Source organism: Lycium barbarum, chromosome 2 (assembly GCF_019175385.1).
Source record: "Lycium barbarum isolate Lr01 chromosome 2, ASM1917538v2, whole genome shotgun sequence".
Lineage (NCBI taxonomy): Eukaryota > Viridiplantae > Streptophyta > Magnoliopsida > Solanales > Solanaceae > Lycium > Lycium barbarum.
The window spans coordinates 130,116,293-130,143,464 of NC_083338.1; the positions used below are offsets into that span (position 1 = coordinate 130,116,293).

General features: G+C 35.5%; 1 protein-coding gene and 2 long non-coding RNA genes across 3 annotated transcripts; 2 read left to right on the forward strand and 1 right to left on the reverse strand.

Moving 5' to 3' along the window:
• Positions 1–5,723: 5,723 nt before the first annotated feature.
• LOC132622295 (uncharacterized) lies at positions 5,724–8,329 on the forward strand. The gene is made up of 3 exons (XR_009575859.1): positions 5,724–5,937; positions 6,597–6,653; positions 7,761–8,329. It is a non-coding gene; the product is annotated as an uncharacterized LOC132622295 (long non-coding RNA).
• A 4,959-nt stretch (positions 8,330–13,288) lies between these two features.
• LOC132622303 (uncharacterized) lies at positions 13,289–15,457 on the forward strand. Its single transcript, XR_009575860.1, has 3 exons — positions 13,289–13,451; positions 14,115–14,171; positions 15,255–15,457. It is a non-coding gene; the product is annotated as an uncharacterized LOC132622303 (long non-coding RNA).
• Positions 15,458–25,320: 9,863 nt separating this feature from the next.
• On the reverse strand, positions 25,321–26,378 carry LOC132628905 (uncharacterized). The gene is made up of 2 exons (XM_060344657.1): positions 26,236–26,378; positions 25,321–25,507 (listed from the first exon to the last, which is right to left on the reverse strand). The coding sequence occupies exons 1-2, from the start codon at positions 26,376–26,378 to the stop codon at positions 25,321–25,323; spliced, it is 330 nt and encodes a 109-aa protein (XP_060200640.1).
• Positions 26,379–27,172: the final 794 nt, after the last annotated feature.

Sequence of the window (27,172 nt, forward strand, 5' to 3'; positions counted from 1 at the left end):
AAAGTTACCATTGTTGAAAGCAAATGTTTTTAGTAGAGGATACTATATAAACACGCTTCAAGGGGAAAGGGCAAACCACATTAGAGCTTCAATTAGGAAACCTACAGGTACGTGCCTACTTACATATAATATAATGACAATAGAAAGTGAAAACATGGTTAACAAATAAGTCTTAGAAGCAAATCATGTTTACGTGCAAGACCCGTGCTTAATGATTAGCAATACAACAGAAAGCCAATAGAAAGCCAAAATAAAGTGAATAATAAGTAATTTAAAGAGCCAAAATAGGTATTATATGAGTCAAAATAAAATGCATAAAATCTAAGTTATTAAAAATAAAAAATATATTTTAAATTATTTAATTATATTATATCTAAACTGCTATGATGTTAGGGCAACCCAGAGCCTATATGAATGTTGTGTGCCTTCATTGAGTAAATTAGAATATGACTACCTTTACAATTTAAGTTGGTAAATAAAATGCTTGTTAAGTGTAACGTCTTCCACGTCCACTTTTATTGTCTTTCTCCTCTTTCACTTCATAAAATATACTATTACTAATACTCTTCTACTATCTCCTTTTTTTCTGTCTCTTTTTATTTGTCTCTTCTCCAATTTTTAGTTCTAATATATTTTTGAGTACTTTATGGAGTCTCCACCACTTTCACCGCTGATCATCACCACCACTATCACTGTTAACACCGCCAACATCACTGCTATGATCACCGCCACTATCAACGCAATCATCACCAGTATCACCATTGTCACACCCCTTTTTCATCTCATGATAAATGAGTTTTCTATTATAAGGAGTTTTCTATTTGAAGTGACGATTTTAAAAAGGGATTATTTATTTACAGAGTAACCATTTGAAATTGAGTTATGGTGTCCCATAACCTCTCTTTAAGCAAAACAAATTGCTTGCTCTCTCTCTCTCTCTCAATTTTAATGAGGATATTTTAGTCTCGAATATCTCTAGAATTATCACAAAAAATCTAAATTATTTTTGAAATTCAGCCAAATAATTTGATTAAATTAACAATCAAAGGAATTATGTAAATAATTAGAGATAATTTCATCCTCTGCATCCAAGAGATTCAAATTCTATTTTAAATTCAAAATTTGCATTGGTCTAACTTGGTCACTTCCTTAGTACTCCTTTAAGGCTTTTCTCACAAGCTTCTTTTGTTTCTCCCAAGTCCCAAATAAAAAAGCAACTGAATTTTAAATTATATTTTTCGCTTTGTGTTTTAATGCCAAATGTACCCATCCCTGAAGTCCACTTCAAGGATGATAGTGAGAGATAAGAAAGTTATCAGCGTAAAGAGGATATACTTGTGAGTAGAAGATACTATATAAGGATGTTTCAAGGGGCACATTATATTAGAGCTTCAATTAAAAAATCTATATGTACGTGCTTACTTACAAGTCATATAATGACAATAAAAAGTAAAAATATGGATAACAAAAATGCTATAGAAGCATATCATATTTGTTAGTTTTAAGAATATGGATAAAACTAAGCAAAATTAGCATTTTTATATGAATAATTTATTATTGTATAATTGACTAGATTTTTATATAAGTGCAAGAACGTGCGTAGTGACTAGAAATATAATGAAAGGGCAAAATAAAGTGAAAAATAAGTAATTTAAAGAGACACAATAGCAATTCTATGAGTAAAAATTAAAATGCATACAAGCTAAGTTATCTAAGAGAAAACACATACTTTTAATTACATAATTTTATTATATCTAAACAAATATGATGGTAGGGCCGCCCATAGCTCATATGAATGTTGTGTGCCTTCATTGAGTTGTGAGCAAGTTTATAGTTCAGTTGGTGAATAAAATGCTCGTTAAGTATTTGTGACAATCCTTTAATATGTCCTACCTTTCTACTATATATATTTTTTACAAGAATAAAAAGAGTAAAAAAAAAAAAGATAAAATAAAAACCAAACACAAAAAATTAACGCAAGCACAGTTGGCATAACTATTTAAATTAAAAGAAACTAAAAGAAAAAACATAAGAAAGACACGTTATGAAGGAGTTGCCAAGCTTTAATTGACCACCTATCTTTACATAAGCAACCAATTTCCTTTCCCTAAGCCAAGACAATACCATACCTGAAAGTTCTCTCTCTCTCTCTCTCTTTTTATTGAAGAAAATGGAAAATCAAAATACACCACTTTCAGAACCCCAATAAGTTAGAAAGGATTGGTTCCATTAAATTCTCTACCTTCTCTATGAACTTGTCCTTGCTTGGGTCTGTTTCTTTTCTACTTATTTTTTTAATTAATCAAATCTAACACTTTGTAATTTCTTTCTGATCAGTCTATATTTTATAGATGGTCTATTTAACATTCACTTTATTGCAATTAATAATTAAATATGTATACGAAATTAAATAAACTATCTTTTTAACAAAAAATTACTCATCTTTGACTAATTATCAAAAAAATTATTAAGAGAAAATAAAAGAAACGCTCTATATGATATTTAGGTAAAGTTAAATGATACTTTAGTTACCACAAAATTATTATTATTATTATTATTGGTTTCCCACCTGGTGTCCGGTACTCGAATTGGAGCCGCATAGACCACATTCGGGGAGGGGGGGGGGGGGGGCGCTCCCTACCAAGGATTTTTTCATATCCATAACTCGAACCCAAGACCTCTGGTTAAGGAGGAGCAGTCCCATCCATGGCACCACATCTTTGATGGTGACAAAATTATTTAGTGATTTTATACGTGATGTCACAAAATATAGTTTAATGACTTTGGTTTGCAATAAAATAAGGGTTAGGTGACCATGTATATGAGATCAACCCCGTTCTTGAGTTATTTCGGCTTATTGGAAAATACAATACTAACAACTAGCTATCCTTTTAGTTTTCTTTTAGGAAGTAGCATTGAGGTCTTTAACCCAATTTCTTGAGAAAAACCATGAGGATGCGTTGCAGGTTGAGTGCCCAACCCCCATAAAGTATTTTTCATTCACATAGAAAAAAAAAATCAAAGTTTGTACAAATTAGAAAAGTTTGATGATCCATAATTTTAGATTTTTGACACTGCCAAAACTCCTAAAATTTGAATGAAGAAAGCTCATTTAATTTGAAATTGAATAAACAAGATGTGACTACTATAAATAATAGATTTAAGATTTTAAACAATTTTATCAGACAAAAAAAAAAAAAAAAAGGAGACGTGACAAAGTACATGTTGCATTTTATAGTTATTGTCAAATATTAATTTTACCTTGTAAACACATATAATTTGATATTTAGTTAGCAGAATTGCTTTTTGGGGACCTTCAACTAATTATTTTCACCTTGTTTGGCTTTTTTTTATTTTACTAATCACCATGTACGTATCTTGCACGTGTGAGCTTGATTCCTTTCATGTGCTGAACACGTGCAATTGTTCTTTATAATTTAGAGTTACGGTAAAATTTGAACTAATAGCCTGTGCCAACTCTGATAAAAAAAAAAGACCTTAAATGAATAACAAAGGGAGAAAATAACTCTAATATTAGATGGAGTTGAATCTTTTGAAGAAAAATAACTCTAATATTAGATGAAGTTCAATCTTTGTCAACTCCTTCAGTTATAAATTGTGTCCAAAAGAGTAATTCAATGTTGGTTTTTGTTAAAAGGTCATAAAACAAGAAGTGACAACGAAGATAATAGAAATAGTTGCACCAACGGCAAAAGAACAAAGAAAAAAGTTAATTAATAAAAGAAGAAAAAGTGAAGAAGGTCATTCTTAATCACAAATCTTATGCTTTTCCTCTTAAGAGTTGCTTGCCAATTTCAGTTGTCTGCCTTTATACTCTTTATATTTTTCACAAGAAAAAATAGGCGAGTACAAGAAGATTAAAACAAGAAACCAAAAACAAAAACCAACACAAACAAAGTCAAAATTATTTAAGTTAAAAGATAAATACGCAGAACGACACATTAGATAGTGTTTGTCATGCTGTAATTGAGCATTGATCATTATATAAGCAGCCATTTTCTTCACTACACCAAGCCAACAACATTACTTTTCTCTAAACAAACAATAGTTCTCTGTAAGGTTTTCCTTTGAATTCCAGAAAATGGAAAATCAAAAACTACCTCTCCCAGGTAGCTCCAGTGTGTTAGAAAGGATTGGTTCCATTAAACCTTCTGCCTTCTCTGATGAACTCGTCCTTGCTAGGGTAAGGCTGTTTCTGTCACACCCCTACCAGGAGTATGACGGGCTACGACCCGTAGGCGGGGAACCACCTGACTTATCTGTTACTTTGAATATTATAACCCATAACTCAAGAACACCTGCACGCAGAAAAGGCCCAAAACAGGAATATCTGCTCATTCAGCACATATGTACATACGCGGACCGACAAGGTCACCACAACATAACGTATATCATAAAGCCGGCAAGGCTAACAGTAAGGTACCAAGAGCTCACAATAAGGCCGACAAGGCCACTAATATATATATATATATATATATATATATATATATATATATATATATATATATATATATATATATATATATATATTATACAACATTATGAACCGGTAGAGCTATAAAACATCTAACTGTACACATACGTCTACGAGCCTCTATATGGAATACAAATGATCATAAGGATAATACCAAGTAGACTGCAGTTCCGAAGAAAGTGGAGTGCTCATGAAAATCCGCTGATAGAAGACCTATGGGTCTGATCTGTCTCCCTGCCTACCTGCGGGCATGAGCGTAGCGTCCACAAGAAGGGACGTCAGTATGAATAATGTACTGAGTATGTAAGGCATGAATAACAACATAATATAGACATGAAAGATAATATGGAATAAAAGGGATAACCTGTACATCTGGATGCCTCATAAGGAGGATGTCATGCATGCTTAGCCTTTTAAAAAAAAACATTTCTATACATAAACATAGTTGTTACATCCTATATTTTCATGTGTTGGAAAGCGTGCGCGATAAACGACGCTAGAAATGGAAATGAGGTTATCCCCCAAGCTTATAGGTGGTTAAAGTGATGATACAAATGTATCGTAAGGATTAGAAGTTAAACGAACCAAAGAAGATAAGATTCGTCGAGGTTCGAAATCTATTTGAATGGAATACGGTCCAAGCTAAAATATCTCGTATAATGGACCAGGGAAATTTGACCATTCAATGTGAGAAATTTATTCGAGTCTCGAGGATTTGGTCATATTCAAGTATGGGAATCAAGAGATCAATGTGTAGAAGGAATGACGTTCCGAAATTATTTAGGACTCGAAAAGTGGAATGACGGTGATTGGAAATAATATTTCGTGTGTACCAAAAGGGACAATGGACTAGTGTCATATTACACGATGATGATAATGAGTATACGAAGTGTATTAAAAGTGGTCCATGTTTAAATCAATTGGGAGCAAGGAATTAAATTGCACGAGAAAGTAAGCAAGTTTTCATAAAAAGGGAATAAAGGGACAAATGTATTGGCATGACCACGTGTAAGCATTACAAGGAAATAAATAAATGACTAATGCTCTATAGGGTCTGTTGGGATAAGTTTTAATGATAGCAATACATTTTCCTAATTGGTGGGCCATAGGGCCCTACGTGTAAGGACAAGAGTTAACTACGTGTCTTATACTAATTTAGTCACAATTCTCTTAACAATGCGTGTTAGCTGCACGTATACTTTTAGCAAGCAGCAACAAATTTTAATCCTAAAAAGAGTATCAACGTTTTATGTCGAAGAAACAGCAACGTCTTCTTCATCTCAAAAAAGAAAGGAAATGTAATCCCTCTCAAGAGCAGCAAACGAATTTTTTATAAATTCTTCGCACCACTTTGATCTCGTTGTTTCTTTTATCGCGTTGTTGAATCCGGGCTTTCTTTGAAGTGAAGTGAGGTGGAAGGAAATTATTTCGTGGCATATGAGGTAAGAATTCTCCTCTACTAGATATATTTAAATTCGTCCAGGTCATAGTTAAATTGTGAGACGAGAACTACGAAATTAATTGCGGGAAATCAGATAAATGGTTATTGTTATCATATGGACTGTTTGGTGGTTATTATAAATTATTTAGTGAGCTGGAATATCATGAAATTTGCTGTATTTATTGTTATCCTGCTTGTTGTTATACTAGGTATATACGAAATTAAAGAAGTGTATACAAGTATCGATATAGGAATTGATGAAATAAACGCGAACTTGCGAATAGAATTGTCAATTGATATAGTTCGAGTCGTGGGCTGTTTTTCTTGTTGTAAATATATGATATAAAGCCGAGATTTGTGGTAAATGATGCCCTTATCATATTGTGAATATTTGTAAGGTTAATAAGAAAACATACGAAAAGGTGCCATGGAGTATACGGATTGTAATTCGAGCTTGTCGCTCGTTATAGAGTATTATAAAGTTGTTATGGACATGTATGTTGTGTTTTTGGGATTTATTTGTTGTTGGGATGATATACCAAATTGGGAGATGCTAATGATATAGAGGAGATGCTGCCCGTTTTTAGAATTAAGTCATCAATTAGTATATATGATATACGAAAGCCTTCTTAAGTCACGTGCATATTCTTACAATTATAGGTTTATCATATTAATTATGGAAGTTCTTGGATGGACTGAGCTCTTGAACGACGTGAGGTATGTAAAGCTGTCTCTTCTTTCTTTTGGCATGTCCTAGACGTAAGTGATGAATGACATGAGCTTTGGGGTAATTCCATTAATAAGTTCCGAATATGATTCATGATTCTTATTCACTTCTTGATGTTAGAGCTTTTAAAGTAGTTAAGCCACTGCCCTCGAGCTTTCTATATGTTGTATAGTATAATCGTATGTATAAGTCTCTATTCCTAAAGGCTCTATAATGACTAATGTCCTTAACTTTCATAAGCTGTGTCGTATTGATTTGATATCTGTCTATGATCCCTGAGACGTTATTTAATATAGTTCATAATGATATTCAAAGAGCCACTAGGATGGCTAATGTTCTTGATTTCCAGAAACTATTTTATTATGTCTTGATACATGTATATAATCCTTGAGGTTCTATTTGTATATAATCCACAGCGACATTCGAAAGGTATTTGATATGACTATTGTCTTGGTTTTCAAATGATGATTCATTTTGATTATTCTATTGAGTCTCAGATATGATTTAATTTGCATATGGTTTCTCACTACTCTGCTCGTGCATGCCTCAATACATCTTTCACTGAGTCCCGGGCCAGGACATGTTTTCGTGCACAGATCCACTGCATTATTCACCGAGTCCCTCACTAGAGGGCCGGGACACGTTATATATATATATATATATATATATGTATATGATGATATGATGACATGATGATATGATGATATGATGATATGGGGATGGCGGCCAGGATGTCACATGATGGTCTTATTCACCGAGTCCCTCACTAGATGGCCGGGACACATTATATATATATACATGATGATGATATGATTTTATTTGCCGAGTCCCTCACTAGAGGGCCGGGACACGTTATACATATGCATATGAACATGATGATTCTCTAATGGTGACATTAAGTTTCATAACGAGTTAAGTCTGATATTGACACCATGATTTATGATTCAAAGGTAAGTGTTGTGGTTTTCTGGTTATTGTACTGGTTTTCTGTACTCCTCACTTCAGTATGATCTTGTTTATTGTATTTATGCTTTACATGCTCAGTACATATTTCGTACTGACCCCCTTTCTTCGGGGGGCTGCGTTCATGCCCGCAGGTACAGATGCTCACGTTGGTAACCCGCCAGCTTAGGAGTCCTATTCAGCTATCTTGGAGAGCTCCCTTTTTCCGGAGCCTAGATTTTGGTACAGAATCTCTTGTGGTGTATATGTATTTTATCCAGGGGTACGGCGGGGCCCTGTCCCGTCATATGATACTGTTGTTACTCTTAGAGGTCTGTAGACATATATGTGGGTTGTGTATCGATGTTGTTCAGTTGTGTCTATATGGCTTATGTTTTGGGACATTCCCATTCGTAGTGGCAGCCTTGTTGGCTTGCGTAGATATATATATATATATATATATATATGTTTTCAGAAGTAATGTGTTATGATATCCTTATCGGCTCGTTTATAGCGGGGATGTTCCCTTATGCATTATGAAAGCCTTGTCGGCTTATGTACTATAATGTCTGTTGAAAGTTGTACCTCCCCAGGAGATAGGTTGTTGTGATACGTCTAAATAATGCGACAGTTTTGAGACGACGTCTTGCCTTGGTATTGATAAGTCTGTATTATGCTAGTTGTGGATGATTATAGTTAACAGGTACATACGAGTGTCCAGCTCGGGCACTAGTCACGGACTACGGGGTTGGGTCGTGACAAAAGTGGTATCAGAGCAGTTCGTTCTCGGAGTGTCTATAGACCGTGTCTAGTAGAGTCTTGTTTATCGGTGTGCTGTGCACCACATCTATACACAGGAAGCTACAGGACATTTAGGATGTTACCTTTCTTTCATATCTAAGAGCGTGCGATAGAGCCCAGACATAGGAAATGAAATCCCTTATACTAACATTTGATTTCAGCTGAAGAACGACATCGACAGAAGAAAACGATTGATGATATTGGAAGCTACACAGTACGTAGGTAAGCAATGGTGCGAAAGAGGCATGTTGGATAAGGTAAGAATATTGAGATATGATTGAAATGTAAAGTTGGAGAAATGAAAGGGTAGGTAGATAGGAAGGTATAACAGGACAGATCGTCAAAGGATCAAGTACGTCTCGAGGTGCGATATGTGAGGTAAGTCCTGACACCTTTACACTTTTTCTGGAAATTGGGAGCCCTGTGTGGCTATGATACAATATGATATATGTGTATATATGTTGGCCCTGTGAGGCATTGTTGGTATTTCCTGCACTGGGATAGTAAGAAGTACAGAGGAAACTCTGCCCAAATTTTCCCAGGAATAGGAAAAAGAAGAGAATGAGATATAGGTTCATAATATGTCTTGAAAGTTGATACCGATAGGGTAAACTTATTATGTTGGATTAAAGCTTTAAGAGATACCCTCCATGTCATCCGTAAGAGGCACCTTTATTATTTGAAAAAAATTTATTTCGAAGAAGCGTATATGAGCAGCAAATTCGCAGTTCATTTGGACGGACTAGAATATTTTCCAACCACATTTTGTCTTAGAAAAAGCTCATGTTGAAGGGAAAAAACATCTAGCAATTAAGTTTCACTTTATTGGAAGAGTACAAAGCATACAACAAGTAGTTTGTGAAATAAATAGTTCGTTCATGACCCAAAAAAAAAATCTAAGGGTGAACTATGTGAGTTAAGTGATGGAAGTCTCGTGATGCTTGTCGAATTCTAGTTCTTCTTGTGTGGTTTTGGAGGACGCTTCATGGTGATGTAACCTTGGAGTGGGAGTGTTCTTGTGTTCTTTGAGTTTATTAGTTTTAATCAACTAATTGAAGATGGAATTCGTAGGAGGAAAACTCAAACTTGTGAGCTGTCATGGATCATGTGTTCCACATGTTATTGATGAAACGTTAGGATGATTCGGAAGGGCTTGTGATAATAAGGGATGATTTAGAAAAAAAGTGGCAACTCTTAACAAAAACTTTTATTGACGTATCGAGTGAACCGATAAGTAGGGATAAATTACGATGAGTTTACAGTTAAAAGGAGTAGTAGTATGATTGAGATAAAAGTACGGAAGAGGAAGAGTTATGACAAATTATGAAGGTATTGATAAGATAGCTTATGAGATATTAAGGATAAGATTGATCAGAAAGGGTGAAGGGTTAAGTACGCCTAGTCCACAGAGTGTAATTAAAACATAGTAAGAATCGTGAATAAGGTTAAGAAGTGTTACGTTATAAGATGGATTATGAACAGGATGTAATGTGACTACCATAGGGATTGCTATAGAAATGGGTGAAGCCTAGCAAGGGAAAGGATACGACATGATTACTGTGAGACAGAAAAGCAAATGTAGAGCGAATAAGAAATACTTACCAAGTTCTGTAGGGAAAGTTCAGAATCAAAGTCAAATGGTAACGAAAGTGAAATCGAGCACAGGAAGAGAAGGAGTTAATAGCAAGGGGAAGATAAGCAGAAAGCGAGTGGGATTATAGTATAGCGATGCGTTATGACATGTATGGCTTGGAAAAATGAGTAATACAAGTGACAGAACTGTGAAAGACCACCCTAAAGGAAGATGAGCAACAAGACAGGATGAATGCCAGAAATGACTGGTATGATAAGAACAAATAGGAATGAGCAGAATATATTCTAAAAACAAGAAAGGGATTATGTAGAAGTAGTGTTTTCCGAAAGATATAGGGGTACTATGAGATTGCTCATGCACAAATAAAAGATGGACATAGACTAGAAAAATGGAAGGGATGCTAAAGGAAGCACTCAAGACAGACGTAACTGATTGAGTATGAGTATGGGACGCGAGGCAAATATATGATTATAAACTTAAGGTGTGGTACGACGACAAGGTGATAAGATAAGATTGTCATTAAGACGAATTTGATATGATTTTGAGTAAGATTAGAAGTTAGCGTTGGGTATACAACAAGAATGAAAGAGCATAAGGTAAAGGAGTGCCGCGTATATATGACTTCACCACGGAAGTAATGAAATCCTCAAAAGGATATAGAGCGGAATATAAACGGATGATGGTATCAGTACACCCTTAAGGGGGGAAGCGGACAAAAAAAAGGAAATGTAGGTATAAGATGGAAACAATTGACACTACAATATATTTGATATGGATACCTAAATATCAGGTGAGATCTCTTGCCGAAACAAGTTAATAAGATCTGAAAGCCAACAATCAATGGATAGAATTCAGGATGGTATTCGAAACAGTGCTGAGAATTATTGGTAAAGATTTGGGATAATACGACATTAGAAGATGAATGCTTATAAAAAGGAAGAATACGACAAGAAAGTGGTAACGAGTAGCTTAAGGGATATCATAAAGGATAGCAACGCTATACTGGAGTAGAGGTTAAGGAGTTGGCAATGGGGTTGCTTACTAATGATATTGTGATATATAAGTAGCAAAGGAGAAAGGATAGGAAATCTTTCCTGTAGTAAGGTATGAGACAACCAAATGGTGAATAGAGGAAAGGAAAGGAGTGTGACAAGAGAGTTTACGGACGAGTTTCAGTACGGATATGTAAAGCAGAATGAACCAGGAAAAGGGAAAAATTCTGACTAAGATTGGATATACTCTATACAAGTTGTACAAGAATAGTTATGCAACCTACGAATATTTCTATGCTAAAAATGAGACTAAGTGAGTACTTGATAAGAAGAGTAAGGATTTAGTAATAACAATGTAGTTACGATATTTTGGATACATTAGGGAAAGGTGTAAGGCGGTTTGAACCCAAGTACCGAGATGAAATTAGTACTAAGGGCAAAAGCCATAGTTAAGGACTAGTTATATCAATTGAAAGATATAAGGGAAGAATATAGGGTCTGCATAAAGACTAGCGAGGCGACGCTAAGGTATTTTCCGGGCTGATTTGAGCACCTACACATACTCTTGTAAAGATTTCAATAGGATGTGTGATGGGAGAACTAAGAGCAAATTTGAGTAAAGGGGCAATGGAAGAGTTTGAGTCAAAAATAAAGAACGACACGAGATAATATGCCTAAAGTATTGCCAGTTAGGTTAAAGGAAATTATGAAATGATTTAACCGGGACAATTAGAACAAGCGAGTTACGGGATGACAGTGAAGTTATAATATAAGGGAACTCTAGCGCTATTTGATAGCCAACCCTAAAGACCGAGATCAAGAACTAAAAGCAAGTGAAAGTTAAAGACCTTTAAAAGAAAGTCAGAAAGTGACACATGGTGCGGAAGGTTCCAGAATACAGACTGTAACAGTAGGACAAAGCAAGGTTATTGGAGTAAAATAACATTACACCTTGGAAAAGGTCGTTTATCCGTAGAGTCTGTGAAAGGTCTACAAGTTACCGGAGGTATGAAATACTCTAAGAATTGTAAAGTCTAACAAATCAATAAGGGATGTCTGCACGTTAAAATATCTTATTTAAAGATTAGAAGGTAAAGTGAAGTGAACGATGTATCATCTTAAGGGAGTAACTATAGAAGAAGAAAGAATTGAGTTATGACCAAGTGCACTAGGGAGAGAGAAAACTTTCAGCGGAAGAACTCGCAATACAACTGTCAAACAACTGCGAAACAAAGAGAAGAGTAAAAGCAATGATGTGAAATTATTACCTCGAGAGGCGAGAGCAAGAGAGAATATTACAGGAATGGTTACTTAGAGATTTCAAATACGTTATAGTAAATTAAAAGGATTTGACCAATGAAAACGGCATGTGAAAAGCATCATAATTCAAAAAAAATAACACTTGAAGAAGTATTGGGACTACCTTAACATTCGAGGATGAATGTTCAAAAGGGAGGAAGAATGTTACATCCTGTATTTTCATGCGTTGGAAAGCGTGCGCGATAAACGACGCTAGAAACGGAAATGAGGTTATCCCCCAAGCTTATAGGTGGTTAAAGTGATGATACAAATGTATCGTAAGGATTAGAAGTTAAACGAACCAAAGAAGATAAGATTCGTCGAGGTTCGAAATCTATTTGAATGGAATACGGTCCAAGCTAAAATATCTCGTATAATGGACCAGGGAAATTTAACCGTTCAATGTGAGCAAATTTATTCGAGTCTCGAGGATTTGGTCATATTCAAGTATGGGAATAAAGAGATCAATGTGTAGAAGGAATGACGTTCCGAAATTATTTAGGACTCGAAAAGTGGAATGACGGTGATTGGAAATAATATTTCATGTGTACCAAAAGGGACAATGGACTAGTGTCATATTACACAATTATGATAATGAGTATACGAAGTGTATTAAAAGTGGTCCATGTTTAAATCAATTGGGAGCAAGGAATTAAATTGCACGAGAAAGTAAGCAAGTTTTCATAAAAAGGGAATAAAGGGACAAATGTATTGGCATGACCACGTGTAAGCATTACAAGGAAATAAATAAATGACTAATGCTCTATAGGGTCTGTTGGGATAATTTTTAATGATAGCAATACATTTTCCTAATTGGTGGGCCATAGGGCCCTACGTGTAAGGACAAGAGTTAACTATGTGTCCTATACTAATTTAGTCACAAATTCTCTTAACAATGCGTGTTAGCTGCACGTATACTTTTAGCAAGCAGCAACAAATTTAATCTTAAAAAGAGTATCAACCTTTTATGTCGAAGAAACAGCAACGTCTTCTTCATCTCAAAAAAGAAAGGAAATGTAATCCCTCTCAAGAGCAGCAAACGGATTTTTTATAAATTCTTCGCACCACTTTGATCTTGTTGTTTCTTTTATCGCGTTGTTGAATCCGGGCTTTCTTTGAAGTGAAGTGAGGTGGAAGGAGATTATTTCTTGGCATATGAGGTAAGAATTCTCCTCTACTAGACATATTTAAATTCATCCAGGTCATAGTTAAATTGTGAGACGAGAACTACGAAATTAATTGCGGGAAATCGGACAAATAGTTATTGTTATCATATGGACTGTTTGGTGGTTATTACAAATTATTTAGTGAGCTGGAATATCATGAAATTTTCTGTATTTATTGTTATCCTGCTTGTTGTTATACTAGGTATATACAAAAGTAAAGAAGTGTATACAAGTATCGATATAGGAATTGATGAAATAAACACGAACTTACGAATAGAATTGTCAATTGATATAGTTGGAGTCGTGGGCTGTTTTTCTTGTTGTAAATATATGATATAAAGCCGAGATTTGTGGTAAATGATGCCCTTATCATATTGTGAATATTTTTAAGGTTAATAAGAAAACATAAGAAAAGGTGCCATGGAGTATACAGATTGTAATTCGAGCTTGTCGCTCGTTATAGAGTATTATAAAGTTGTTATGGACATGTATGTTGTGTTTTTGGGATTTATTTGTTGTTGGGATGATATACCAAATTGGGAGATGCTAATGATATAGAGGAGATGCTGCCCGTTTCATTTTAGAATTAAGTCATCAATTAGTATATATGATATACGAAAGCCTTCTTAAGTCACGTGCATATTCTTACAATTATAGGTTTATCATATTAATTATGGAAGTTCTTGGATGGACTGAGCTCTTGAACGACGTGAGGTATGTAAAGCTGTCCCTTCTTTCTTTTGGCATGTCCTAGACGTAAGTGATGAATGACATGAGCTTTGGGGTAATTCCATTCATAAGTTCCAAATATGATTCATGATTCTTATTCACTTCTTGATGTTAGAGCTTTTAAAGTAGTTAAGCCACTGCCCTCGAGCTTTCTATATGTTGTATAGTATAATCGTATGTATAAGTATCTATTCCTAAAGGCTCTATAATGACTAATGTCCTTAACTTTCATAAGCTGTCTCGTATTGATTTGATACCTGTCTATGATCCCTGAGACGTTATTTAATATAGTTCATAATGATATTCAAAGAGCCACTAGGATGGCTAATGTTCTTGATTTCCAGAAACTATTTTATTATGTCTTGATACGTGTATATAATCCTTGAGGTTCTATTTTTATATAATCCACAGCGACATTCGAAAGGTATTTGATATGACTATTGTCTTGGTTTTCAAATGATGATTCATTTTGATTATTCTATTGAGTCTCAGATATGATTTAATTTGCATATGGTTTCTCACTACTCTGCTCGTGCATGCCTCAATACATCTTTCACTGAGTCCCGGGCCAGAACATGTTTTCGTGCACAGATCCACTGCATTATTCACCGAGTCCCTCACTAGAGGGCCAGGACACGCTATATATATGTATATGATGATATGATGACATGATGAGATGATGATATGGGGATGGTGGCCAGGATGTCACATGATGGTCTTATTCACCGAGTCCCTCACTAGAGGGCCGGTACACGTTATATAAATATACATGATGATGATATGATTTTATTTATCGAGTCCCTCACTAGAGGGCCGGGACACGTAATACATATGCATATGAACAGGATGATTCTCTAATGGTGACATTATGTTTCATAACGAGTTAAGTCTGATATTGACACCATGATTTATGATTCAAAGGTAAGCGTTGTGGTTTTCTGGTTATTGTACTGGTTTTTTGTACTCCTCACTTCAGTATGATCCTGTTTATTGTATTTATGCTTTACATGCTCAGTACATATTCCGTACTGACCCCCTTTCTTCGGGGGGCTACGTTCATGCCCGCAGGTACAGATGCTCACGTTGGTAACCCGCCAGCTTAGGAGTCCTATTCAGCTATCTTGGAGAGCTCCCTTGTTCCGGAGCCTAGATTTTGGTACAGAATCTCTTGTGGTGTATATGTATTTTATCCAGGGGTACGGCGGGGCCCTGTCCCGTCATATGATACTGTTGTTACTCTTAGAGGTCTGTAGACATATGTGTGGGTTGTGTGTCGAGGTTGTTCAGTTGTGTCTAAATGGCTTATGTTTTGGGACGTTCCCATTCGTAGTGGCAGCCTTGTCGGCTTTTGTAGATATATATATATATATATATATATATATATATATATATATATATATATATATATATGTTTTGAGAAGTAATGTTTTATGATAGCCTTGTCGGCTCGTTTATAGCGGGGATGTTCCCTTTCACAGCCTTGTCGGCTCGTTTAAAGCCTGATACTGGAGCTGATGCTGGATGAGAATTCAATGATCTGATCTTGGCCTTTCGGAGTGACATAAGGTCATAACCTCCAAATGAATTATGGAGCTCGTATCGAATCCAAGGAATTAGCTTAATGATGATAAACATGATAATATGATAAGAATCAATCAAATACGTAAGGCATTAAGATCTGAAATACATAGCATAGGAATGGAGTGAAGTTGTTATGGAACGCTCGTGTTCATGTTCATCTTGTGATAGGGGATAACAACGATGATAAGAAAATGTTGTATACAAGAGTATAAGGAATGGTGCTGAGGATTGTTGTATGGGCCGAATGGAGTCCCATTTGAATATAGATTCCTTGGCTGTGGTATTTTTGACGCATTGGATGGGTAATCTGAAGTAAAGTAATTAATGAGAATAATAAGCCATTGGCAAGGAAATGCTATTGCAAGCCATCTGGGCGCTACCATAGGTGGAACTATAATGACATTGCAAGGAATTAAGGAGTTTGACAAAAGCATTAAAAAGGAGATGGAATGATATGTATATAAAATCGATTAATACTAAGAGCATAATCTAAAGTAGCACTAGAGAAGCAAGCAAGGAAAAGTGCCGCAGCTAAATAAGAAAGTTGCCCACTAGTAGAGAAATAGAGGGCTGCAAAATAGGAGGTACTAAGTCAACGGAAGGTGAAGTCGTGAAGACAAGATCGCAGGAAAAGGATTCAAGGATATAACTAAAGGAGATGGACATTTAAGGAATTAAGAGATCCGCTTGATTGGTAAATCGAAATGACAGATAATTGCGCCAAATTATGGGAAAGTCTTATTAAGTGATAATCGGGCAAAGGTTAAGAGTAGAAGGAGAAACCCAAAGGAAGTGATCAAAGGATATTGCATTTGATTAGATCAATCGGGTGACAATGAAACCTCATGGAACAAGCAACATGATGGCTCTTATTGGAAAAGAAACAAATGAAGGTTACAGACAAAAGAAAGAATGAAAGGATCCGAATTCGCTGCATGACTAAGAATCTTGGTTATTTTTCGACAAACTTCTGAATTCACCCCTAATTTATTAGCCAAACTAAGGATCATAAACTTTAAGAGTAAATTGAAGGAAATGAATCATTAAAGAAGATATTTGAGATGTTTGATATAAGTACAAGAATTACTGTTAGTTAGCCAAGTGGCAGAAGTCCAATTGAAGGAAAGAGAAATTAAGAGAGACATTTCTATGTTAAACTAGTTTAAAAAAAAATAAAGTACCGCAAAGTTTAATTTGACTGCTATAGAAAGCAAAGGATGCTAAAAATGTGAACAGTTTTGAGGTTATCTTTAAGGGAGGAAGAATAGGAATAAGTAAACAAGAAGACAAAGGCCTGGGACATCTGTGAAACGTAAGAAAGATACGTGGAGATCGAAGAGAACAAGAATTTCTGAATAAAAAGAAGATGGCATCAAAATTGGATAAAAGTATGTGGTAAGTACTGGATGATAGGGCATAGAAGAATGTAAACAAGAAGGCTGAAGAGACAATGAGAATGATAAAGCATAAGGAGTTAGTAGACAGACAGATAATAAGAAAAGAGACGACCTTGAGTACGGGCATAAATTTTGGCCACAAAAGAAGAAGAATAGACTGCGTAATTTGGATAAATTCGGTTTCAAACGAGAAAGTAAGTAAAGTAATTACTGACAAATACAGGTAAGAACATTGATATCTACCTCGGAGCGAACTCTACCTCAACATTCGAGGACGAATGTTTTTGAAGGAGGGGAGAATGTTACACCCCGCACTTTCAGAGCATGAGCATGACACATACATCACCGTAGTAATGGAGTATCGGAGACGTCCCATGATGTTTTGGAAGGTACAAGCCATGGGAAGTATGTAACAATTAAGTAAAGGATGAATTATGATCTCGTAAGTCGTAATCGGGAAAGACTATTTTGAAACACAAGAACATGGCCATTATCAAGTATAATAAATGATAAATATCATGTATGGAGAGTTTCAGAAGATTTTGAGATCAAGCAAATTGAAGAAAATAAGTTTGACGGAAATTTGAGAAATATTGGGCAGATTTTTAGTAAACTTTGGAGGGGCATCCTAGTATATTAGGAGTTTTAAGGTGTTTCAAAATCCTAAAATGAAGTTCGTCGAGTCTAGTTTCTAAAGCAACAAACCGCTCGTCGATAGGACAGTAGAGTAGGAATTATGGATGTTACAAACTGAGCTGACAAAGCAGAAGCAGGGCTGCTACAGTACTGCTACAGTACTGCCGACTTAGCCACTATAAAAAGGGGTTAAAACCCCATTTTACTTCATCAAAACTCTCCACAAAATTCCAGAAAATTCAGCAAAGAAGAGGGCTCTTATGCCACATAGAAGTGAGGATTTTGAGTAAAATTCAAGCTACGGAATACTAATCGAGGTCCGGACAACCCGTAGTCACGATTATAATTTCGTTTTGTGTTGGAATTAGCTTGGGAACAAGTAAATATTGAAGATCTTGCTACTTTAGTAAACATAAGGTATGAATCATTGAATCTCCCTCTTTATCAACTTTGATTAAGGAATATCTACAAGAATAAGTTATAGTTTGTTGTGTTGATGTTGTTGGCTTATGGATTGAGGTTTGAAGAGAATTTTGGATGAAAATATATATATATATATATATCTTGTGGAATATTGGGGATGTCGTTGTTGTTGTGATGTTGGTATTGTTGTTATTGTTGTTGATTATTGGGTTGTGATTTCGGGCTAGGCATATAAACAGGGGAGATGCTGCCCGAATTTCGGCAGATTATAAATGGATTTTAATTAAGGGCTTAAGACGAGCATATGACGATGATCCTAACAATAGTATGAATGATCGTATATGTAGATTACGAGGCTACGAATAATCTTAAGTGAATTGCAAGACAGGAAGTAAGTTGGAAGTCTAGAAATTATATTCCAGGTATGTTAAGGCTAGCCCCTTTCTTTCTAAAGGCATGATTCTTTTCCTATTAACTATGCAGAATTCCATGAAAATTTTAATTTCCAAGAATGTTAGAGATTCATGACTCTTAAAGTTTTTATGATGGTGAAGATGAATAATTTTTTTTATGATAACCATGATGATGTTTATGAGGGATTTATTTATCCAAGCTCTAAGGCATACGGATTTCATGATATTATGAGATGATTTTATTCATGGAGATTTCCAAGTACATGAGCTTTATTTTATTATGAGGTGATTGAGCTTACTTTGCAATTTCTTAATTTCCTTCATTGTTGGTAATCTCACCTTATGACCCTTTTTCCTTCAAGGTGGGATAAACGATGATGATTGATCCATAATATAATCGGAGGCTACCGACCTTACGTCACTCCGATATAGTTGTGGCTGTTTATTGGGCTCTCATGCATGCTTTATATATATATATATATATATATATATATATATATATATATATATATATATATATATATGTGTATGTATGTATTTTCTCACACCGCGCCGCGCTATAGTCGGCCGGGCATGGCCCGTAGATGTGCACACCACTGCAGTGGGCATGTTATGATATTGCCCCAGACGCGGGCTAATGATGATAACATCGAGCCTTAATGGTCGGGCATGATACTATATATATGACACCGAGCCTTAATGGCCGGGCATGGTACTATGTATATGTATAAAGATAATTTTTTAAAGGCTAAGCATGTATGACATCCGCCTTATGAGGCATCCAGATGTACAGGTTATCTCTTTTATTCCATGTTACCTTTCATGTATATATTATATTTTTATTCATGCCTTACATACTCAGTACATTATTCGTACTGACGTCCCTTCATGTGGACGATGCGCTCATGCCCGCAAGTAGGCAGGGAGACAGATCACACCCGTAAGTGTTCTATCAGCGGATTCTCAGGAGCACTCCATTTTCTTCGGAGCTGCAGTCTACTTGGTATTGTCCTTATGATCATTTGTATTCCATGTAGAGGCTCGTAGACGTGTATGTACAGTTAGATATTTTGTATCTCCATCGGTTCATGTTGTGGTATAATATATTGGTGGCCTTGTCGGCCTTATTATAAGCTCTTGATACTTTACTGTTACCCTTGCCGGCTTCATAATAAACGTTATGTTGTGGCGACCTTGTCGGTCCGCATATATACATCTGTGTTGAATGATCGGATATTCTTATGTTGGGCCTTTTCTGCGTGCAAGTGTTTTTTAGGTTATGGCTTATAATGTTCAAAGTAACGGATAAGTCAGGTGGTTCCCGGCCTACGGGTCGGAGCCCGTCATACTCCTGGTAGGGGTAATGATGATAAACATGATAATATGGTAAGAATCAATCAAATAAGTAAGGCATTAAGATCTGAAATACATAGCATAGGAATGGAGTGAAGTTGTTATGGAACGCTCATGTTCATGTTCTAGTTGGGTTCGTGCCAAAGAAAGAAGGAAACGGACACCTTACATACCTTATCCGTCAAGCCACCACTTAAAGAGTTCCTTACATCGAAGCTTGCCCTTCACCCGAGCCTATATATCGAGAAATATATCATTAATCGTACTTTCATCGCATTTCCACCAACTTATAAGTACTCATAGACATCCTTTCACCAGTACCGTTGAGATTTCTCTTACTCTTGGTTCTCGATTCCGAGTTGGGTTTATATCATACCAGTAAAAGTCGATACTTTTTCCCATATTCTCATGATTCGTCCTTTTCTTAATTTAGCTCATAGTGTCCCATAGTTTCTCTTAACTAATTGTTTGTATCATAATCATGCGTCATAATCCTTCTAATGTCCCGCCGATTCTTGTTCTCATCATGCAATTTTAGTAAATTATACCCTTTTCTTTCTTCCTTCGTTCATTTCTTATTCCCTTTATGATAGCATAGCTTGCTCGTATGTATGTTTATTTCTCGTATATTCGTCTTGTTTCCTTTATAATCGTATCTCTATCCCAAGTCCATTGTCGTATGCCATCACTGTCCACCCTTGGCCAACCTTATTAATTTATTAAACTTCCTCTCATCGACGTCAATCACATAACTTCCTTTAATCAATTCATAACCGCACTTTCTCGTACTTATGTCCTGAAGATCCTCCTAGATTTTCGTTGCTCTTAAAGTGCTCTTTTCCCGTTTGCCACTTAATAGTATCTACTTAGAAGTTTGCAGAACATTCCACTATGAGTACAAACCCATCTTGATCTCGTATATATATATATATATATATATATATATATATATATATATATATATATATATATATATATATATATATATATATATATATATATACTTCTAGGGTGAAACTTTCCCGTATTCGTTAACTTCCTTCCCATAACAATATCTCTTTGTTATCACTTACTAACCAATCTAATCTATATATCGTAATGTTGTATTTGAGTTCCTGATGTCAACTTTCTTTATATTTCCAATAGGTCCCAATCCGTCGAAATCTCGGATGCAACTCATCTCAGTTTCTTAACTACTAATCATTTTTCCCTCCAGGATTCCTCCCTTAAATTAAATTAAGATCATTCTAGAACTTCTCTTTGAAAGTGTCCCATAATTGTTCCTTAAATCATGACTTACCAAACGGCTGATGGTCACATTTTCCCTTTACTCTTTCTCTATAGACATGCAAACAATGCAATTTACAAAAATTTCGATAGAGTTACCTCTATAATTCATACTACCTCATTCCTGCACACAGCCCTGAAAACACATCCAATGCTCCACAGAGCAATCACAGATATCATAATGTCTTGCTCAAGTTCTTATATCAACATCTATCCATATTAATAAAACAGGAAACATACCTTTCGAATGAACAACTTCAATTCAAAGCAATTTCCTCGTAGCGACATAATCAACTGCTTATCCATGATCAAAACATTTGGGTTGGGATCAGGGACATCATATCCTATGATTTAGCTCTATGGCACGATCTAAGATAAGAAAGAAAGGTCAATGGTTCCTAAATGCCCTGTAGCCTCTTGTTTATAAGTGTGGCGCGCTTCACACCCATAAACAAGACTCTACTGGACACGGCTCGTAGACATTCCCTAGGACGAACTGCTCTGATACCAATTTGTCACACCCCTACCAGGAGTATGACGGGCTCCGACCCGTAGGCGGGGAACCACCTGACTTATCCGTTACTTTGAATATTATAACCCATAACTCAAGAACACCTGCACGCAGAAAAGGCCCAAAATAGGAATATCTGCTCATTCAACACATATGTACATACGTGGACCGACAAGGTCACCACAACATAACGTATATCATAAAGCCGGCAAGGCTAACAGTAAGGTACCAAGAGCTCACAATAAGGCCGACAAGGCCACTAATATATATATATATATATATATATATATATATATATATATATATATATATTATACAACATTATGAACCGGTAGAGCTATAAAACATCTAACTGTACACATACGTCTACGAGCCTCTACATGGAATACAAATGATCATAAGGATAATACCAAGTAGACTGCAGTTCCGAAGAAAGTGGAGTGCTCATGAGAATCCGCTGATAGAAGACCTATGGGTCTGATCCGTCTCCTTGCCTACCTGCGGGCATGAGCGTAGCGTCCACAAGAAGGGACGTCAATACGAATAATGTACTGAGTATGTAAGGCATGAATAACAACATAATATAGACATGAAAGGTAATATGGAATAAAAGGGATAACCTGTACATCTGGATGCCTCATAAGGCGGATGTCATGCATGCTTAGCCTTTAAAAAAAAAACATTTCTATACATATACATAGTACCATGCCCGGCCATTAAGGCTCGGTGTCATATATATAGTATCATGCCCGGCCACTAAGGCTCGGTGTTACCATCATTAGCCCGTGTCCGGGCCTCCCGCGTCCGGGGCAATATCATAACATGCCCACTGCAATGGTGTGCACATCTACGTGCCATGCCCGGCCGTCTATAGCGCGGCGCGGTGTGAGAAAATACATACATATATATATATATATATAAAGCATGCATAAGAGCCCAATCAAAAGCCACAACTATATCGGAGTGACGTAAGGTCGGTAGCCTCCGATTATATTATGGATCAATCCTCATCGTTTATCCCACCTTGAAGGTACAAGGGTCATAAGGTGAGATTAACAACAATGAAGGAAATTAAGAAATTTCAAAGTAATCTCAATCACCTCATAATAATATAAAGCTCATGTACATGGAATCTCTATGAATAAAATCATCTCATAATAATATAAAATCCGTATGCCTTGGAGCTTGGATAAATAAATCCCTCATAATCATCACCATGGTTATCATAAAAAAATTATTCATCTTTACCATCATGAAAACTTTAAGAGTCATGAATCTCTAACATTCTTGGAAATGAAAATTTTTATGGAATTCATGCATGGTTTGGTAGGAAAAGAATCATGCCTTAGAAGCTCAATAATATCATAAGGATCAAGAAATTCGTGGACTTCTAGCATTTGTGAAACCAATAATATTATGGGTATGACACAAAGGTTTATAACGAAAGGATCATGCCTTTAGAAAGAAAGGGACCAGCCTTAACATACCTAGAAGACAATTTCTCGACTTCCAACTTACTTCCTGTCTCACAATTCACTTAAGATCATTCGTAGCCTCGTAATCTACATATACAACCATTCATACTATTGTTAGGATCATCATCATACGCTCGTCTTAAGCCCTTGATTAAAATCCTTTTAGATTCTGTCGAAATTCAGGCAGCATCTCCCATGTTTATATGCCTAGCCCGAAATTCCAATTCAGCAACCAACAACATCAACAACAATATCCTCAACATTTTACAAGATAAATATATGTATTTTCATCCAAAATTCTCTTCAAACCTCAATCTATAAGCCAACAACACCAACACAACAACTATAACTTTCATTCTTGCAATTATTCCTTAATCAATGTTGATAAAGAAAGAAATTCAATGATTCATACCTTGTATTTACTAAGGTAACAAGATCTTCAATATTTACTTGTTCGCAAGCTACTCCAACACAAAAATGAAATTACGATCGCGTCAACACGTTGTCCGGACTTCGATTAGTATTCTGTAGCTTGAATTTTGCCCAAGATCCTCACTTCTATGTGAGATTTAAGAGCCCTTTTGTTGCTGAATTTTCTGGAACATTTTGGAGGATTTTTGATGAAGAAAAATGGGATTTTAACCCCTTTTATAGTGGTTAAGTCGGCAGTACTGTAGCAGTACTGTAGCAGCCCTGTTTCTGCTTTGTCAGCTAAGTTTGTAACACACATAATTCTCTACTCCGATGTCCTATCAATGAGCGGTTTATTGCCTTAGAAACTAGACTCGACGAACTTCATTTTAGGCTTTTGAAACACCTTAAAACTCCTAATATACTAGGAGATATGCCCCTCCAAAGTTGACTAAAAATTCTATCCTTAATTCTGCCAACTTTTCCCAAATTTTCGACAAACTTATTTTCTTTAATTTGCTTGGTCCTGGGATATTCCAAAACTCCCCCTACATGATATTTATCATTTATTATACTTGATAATGGTCATATTCTTGTGTTTTTCAAGATTTGTGTTATCAAGATTGCCCTTCCCGGTTACGACTTACAAGATCATAATCATCCTTTACTTAAACAATATACTTAATAATGCTTCGTTCCTCATACTCCAAAGTTGTTTTACCTAGCCATAACTCGACGTACTTACATTCAAATTTAACCAGTGCTTCTCCGAGGTACAGGGTGTAACACTGAAAGTCCGGGGTGTAACAGTTTCCTTTCAACTTCTTTTATTTTTCACTTTGTAGCTTCTTTTCACATTTTTTTTGGGGATTGATTTCATAGATAGTCACTTAACTTTTATTTTACTGCATAAAAATCACCAAATTAGTTTTCTAACGAAAAAAATATTCATTTTTATCAAAGTATGTATAACAAAGTCACTAAACTATTTTTTGTAACAAAAAAAGTCACTCAGCTTTGCTTAGAAATCATAAATAATTATTTTGAAGAAATAAAAGAAAACGTTTATATGATAGTTAGGAAAAGCTCATTAACTGTTTTATTAGAAATAAATTCTTAGTAACATTTTGTTATACTTAAACCAAAACTGATTGATTTTTATGTTAAAAATATAGCTTACTAGTGCAATAATTATAAGTTAAGTGATCATATCTATGAAACCAGATTCATTATTCTTTAGTTATCTTGGCTTATTTGTTAATAAATATTAACAACTATTTCTTTTCAGGAAGCAACATTGAGGTCCTGAATGCATGGACTCATGTGGGATGGTGGATATTGGATACTCTGGATCAAAATTCAGCTGGTACAATAATTGGAGGTCAAGCAAGAGGATTTGGAAAAGGTTGGATAGGGTATTTATAAATGACCAATGGACTCAAAATTTGTAACGTCGTCAGCCACGTACCCTCTTTATTGTCCCTTTCTTCTTCAGTTCATAAAATCTTCTATCTCCCTTCTTTCTTTCTCTCTATCATATTCATTTTTTCTCTCTTCTCCAATCTTTTATTTGTAATATATCTTCTTCACTTCATAAAACTAATACTCTTCCGTCTCTTTAATTTATCTCTTCTCCAATTCTTAGTTCTAATATCTTTTTGAGTACTTTATGGAGTCTCCACCACCATCACCGCTATCATCACCACCATTTTCACCGCTAACATCTCCATATTCACTGCTATCAACACTGCCACTATCACCGCTGTCATCGCCACCACTATCATAACTATCATCATCACTACCACTATCACCACCGCTATCAACACTATCACCACTGCCGTTCATCGAAGAGGCAAAGACTTTAACTCAAGAAGAATTCAATTCTCTTAAGGTACTTTTGATATATATATATATATATATATATATATATATATATATATATTCTTTTGAATTTTCTAAAGCATATATATTGAGTTTACAAGTAATGCTGATGTGTTAACTTGTTATTTACTTGTTAATTTTAGGAGAGGGTTCTTCACGTAATCAACACACATACACCTGTTCCATCCGTTTTTTGACTACAAAACCAAACCTAGCACCTAAGGAGAAAAAAACATAATCCAAAAAGCAACGAACCAGTAGCTCTTTAACCCTCTACAACCATGAAAACAGGCTCTTAAGCCTCCATAGCCACCATTAAACATCATGAAAACCAGTTGTTAGCACCACCATGACAACCACCTAAAACCTCCATTAAAACAAGCTTTCATCCACTTTTTTTTAACCATCTCAATAGTCGTGGAAACCAGCTAGTAAGCTAAACCGTCGAGAAACCACCATTTCCAGGTTTTGTAACGTCTGCCACTTCTCCCTTCGTTATCCCTTTTCTTCTTCACTTCATAAAATCCTTCTACTATCTCTCTTCTTTCTGTCTATCATAGTCTTTCTCTCTTCTCCAATCTTTTACTTCTAATATATCTTCTTCACTTCATAAAACTGATATTCTTCTGAGTACTTTATTATCTCTTCTCCAATTTTTAGTTCTTTTATCTTTTTGAGTACTTTATGGAGTCTCCACCAACATCACTACTATCATCACCACCATTTTCACCGCCAACACAGCAATATTCAACGCTATCATCACCACCACTATCATCACCAGTATCACTGGTATCATCACCACCACTATCACCACTGCCGTTCATCCAAATGCCCAAGACTTTAACTCAAGAAGAATTCAATGTCCTTATATATATATATATATATATATATATATATATATATATATGCCTTTCTTAATTTATTTTTTTAAGAATTTATAACTTAAGGATTGACAAAAAAACTGAAAACATTTACTCTTGGACGTAATTTATGCCCAAAACAATAAAAGCGTAGGAATCCCATATTTTATAGGTAACAGGAGATAATTGTGGACTTGTTCTGCTAGTTATTGTCAAACTAGTTATCCTTAGTTGGCTCTCACTGAAACATATATCCTAGAAATATAGGGCAACCAAATGGATGGTTAGATGAAAAAACACAAACCAAGAGAATGCAACATATATGTCCTATTAGTTTAAATACAGGGCAGCAAAATGGATGGAGTTATAAGTTCGTTGAGAATTTGAGCAGGATCAACCTGAGCAAGGTAAACAGCTGTTAAGATTACTCTGCATTAGAAGATAGCAATCGAAGCTGAAGAACAGTTTTACACTTCCTTGGAACACACATCATTCGAACTATTCTAGTAACGAATATATGGACCAAGTATGCTAGCCTAGCCCCGTACAAGGCCTACAATGCTAACAAACTCAAAAGCTGGTTAGCTTTGCCAACTAAAATTTCTCATGAATGTGAATAGCTTCAGCGTTCTCCCTATCTGGTTGAGTGATCCTCTAACAAGAGATTTGGAAATAATAAGATTTTAAGCCCTTTAATGGCTATAACACCACGACGTCCACGAGTGAAAATCGCTTTATAAGTAGAAAGTTGTTAGCTT

Coding starts and splice junctions, on each gene's coding strand:
- LOC132628905 (XM_060344657.1), bottom strand. CDS start 26,378: ATGAACGGCAGTGGTGATAGTGGTGGTGATGATACCAGTGATACTGGT. Junction 25,508..26,235: donor GTTGGTGGAGACTCCATAAA/GTACTCAAAAAG, acceptor GATGAACGGCAG/TGGTGATAGTGTTGATAGCG.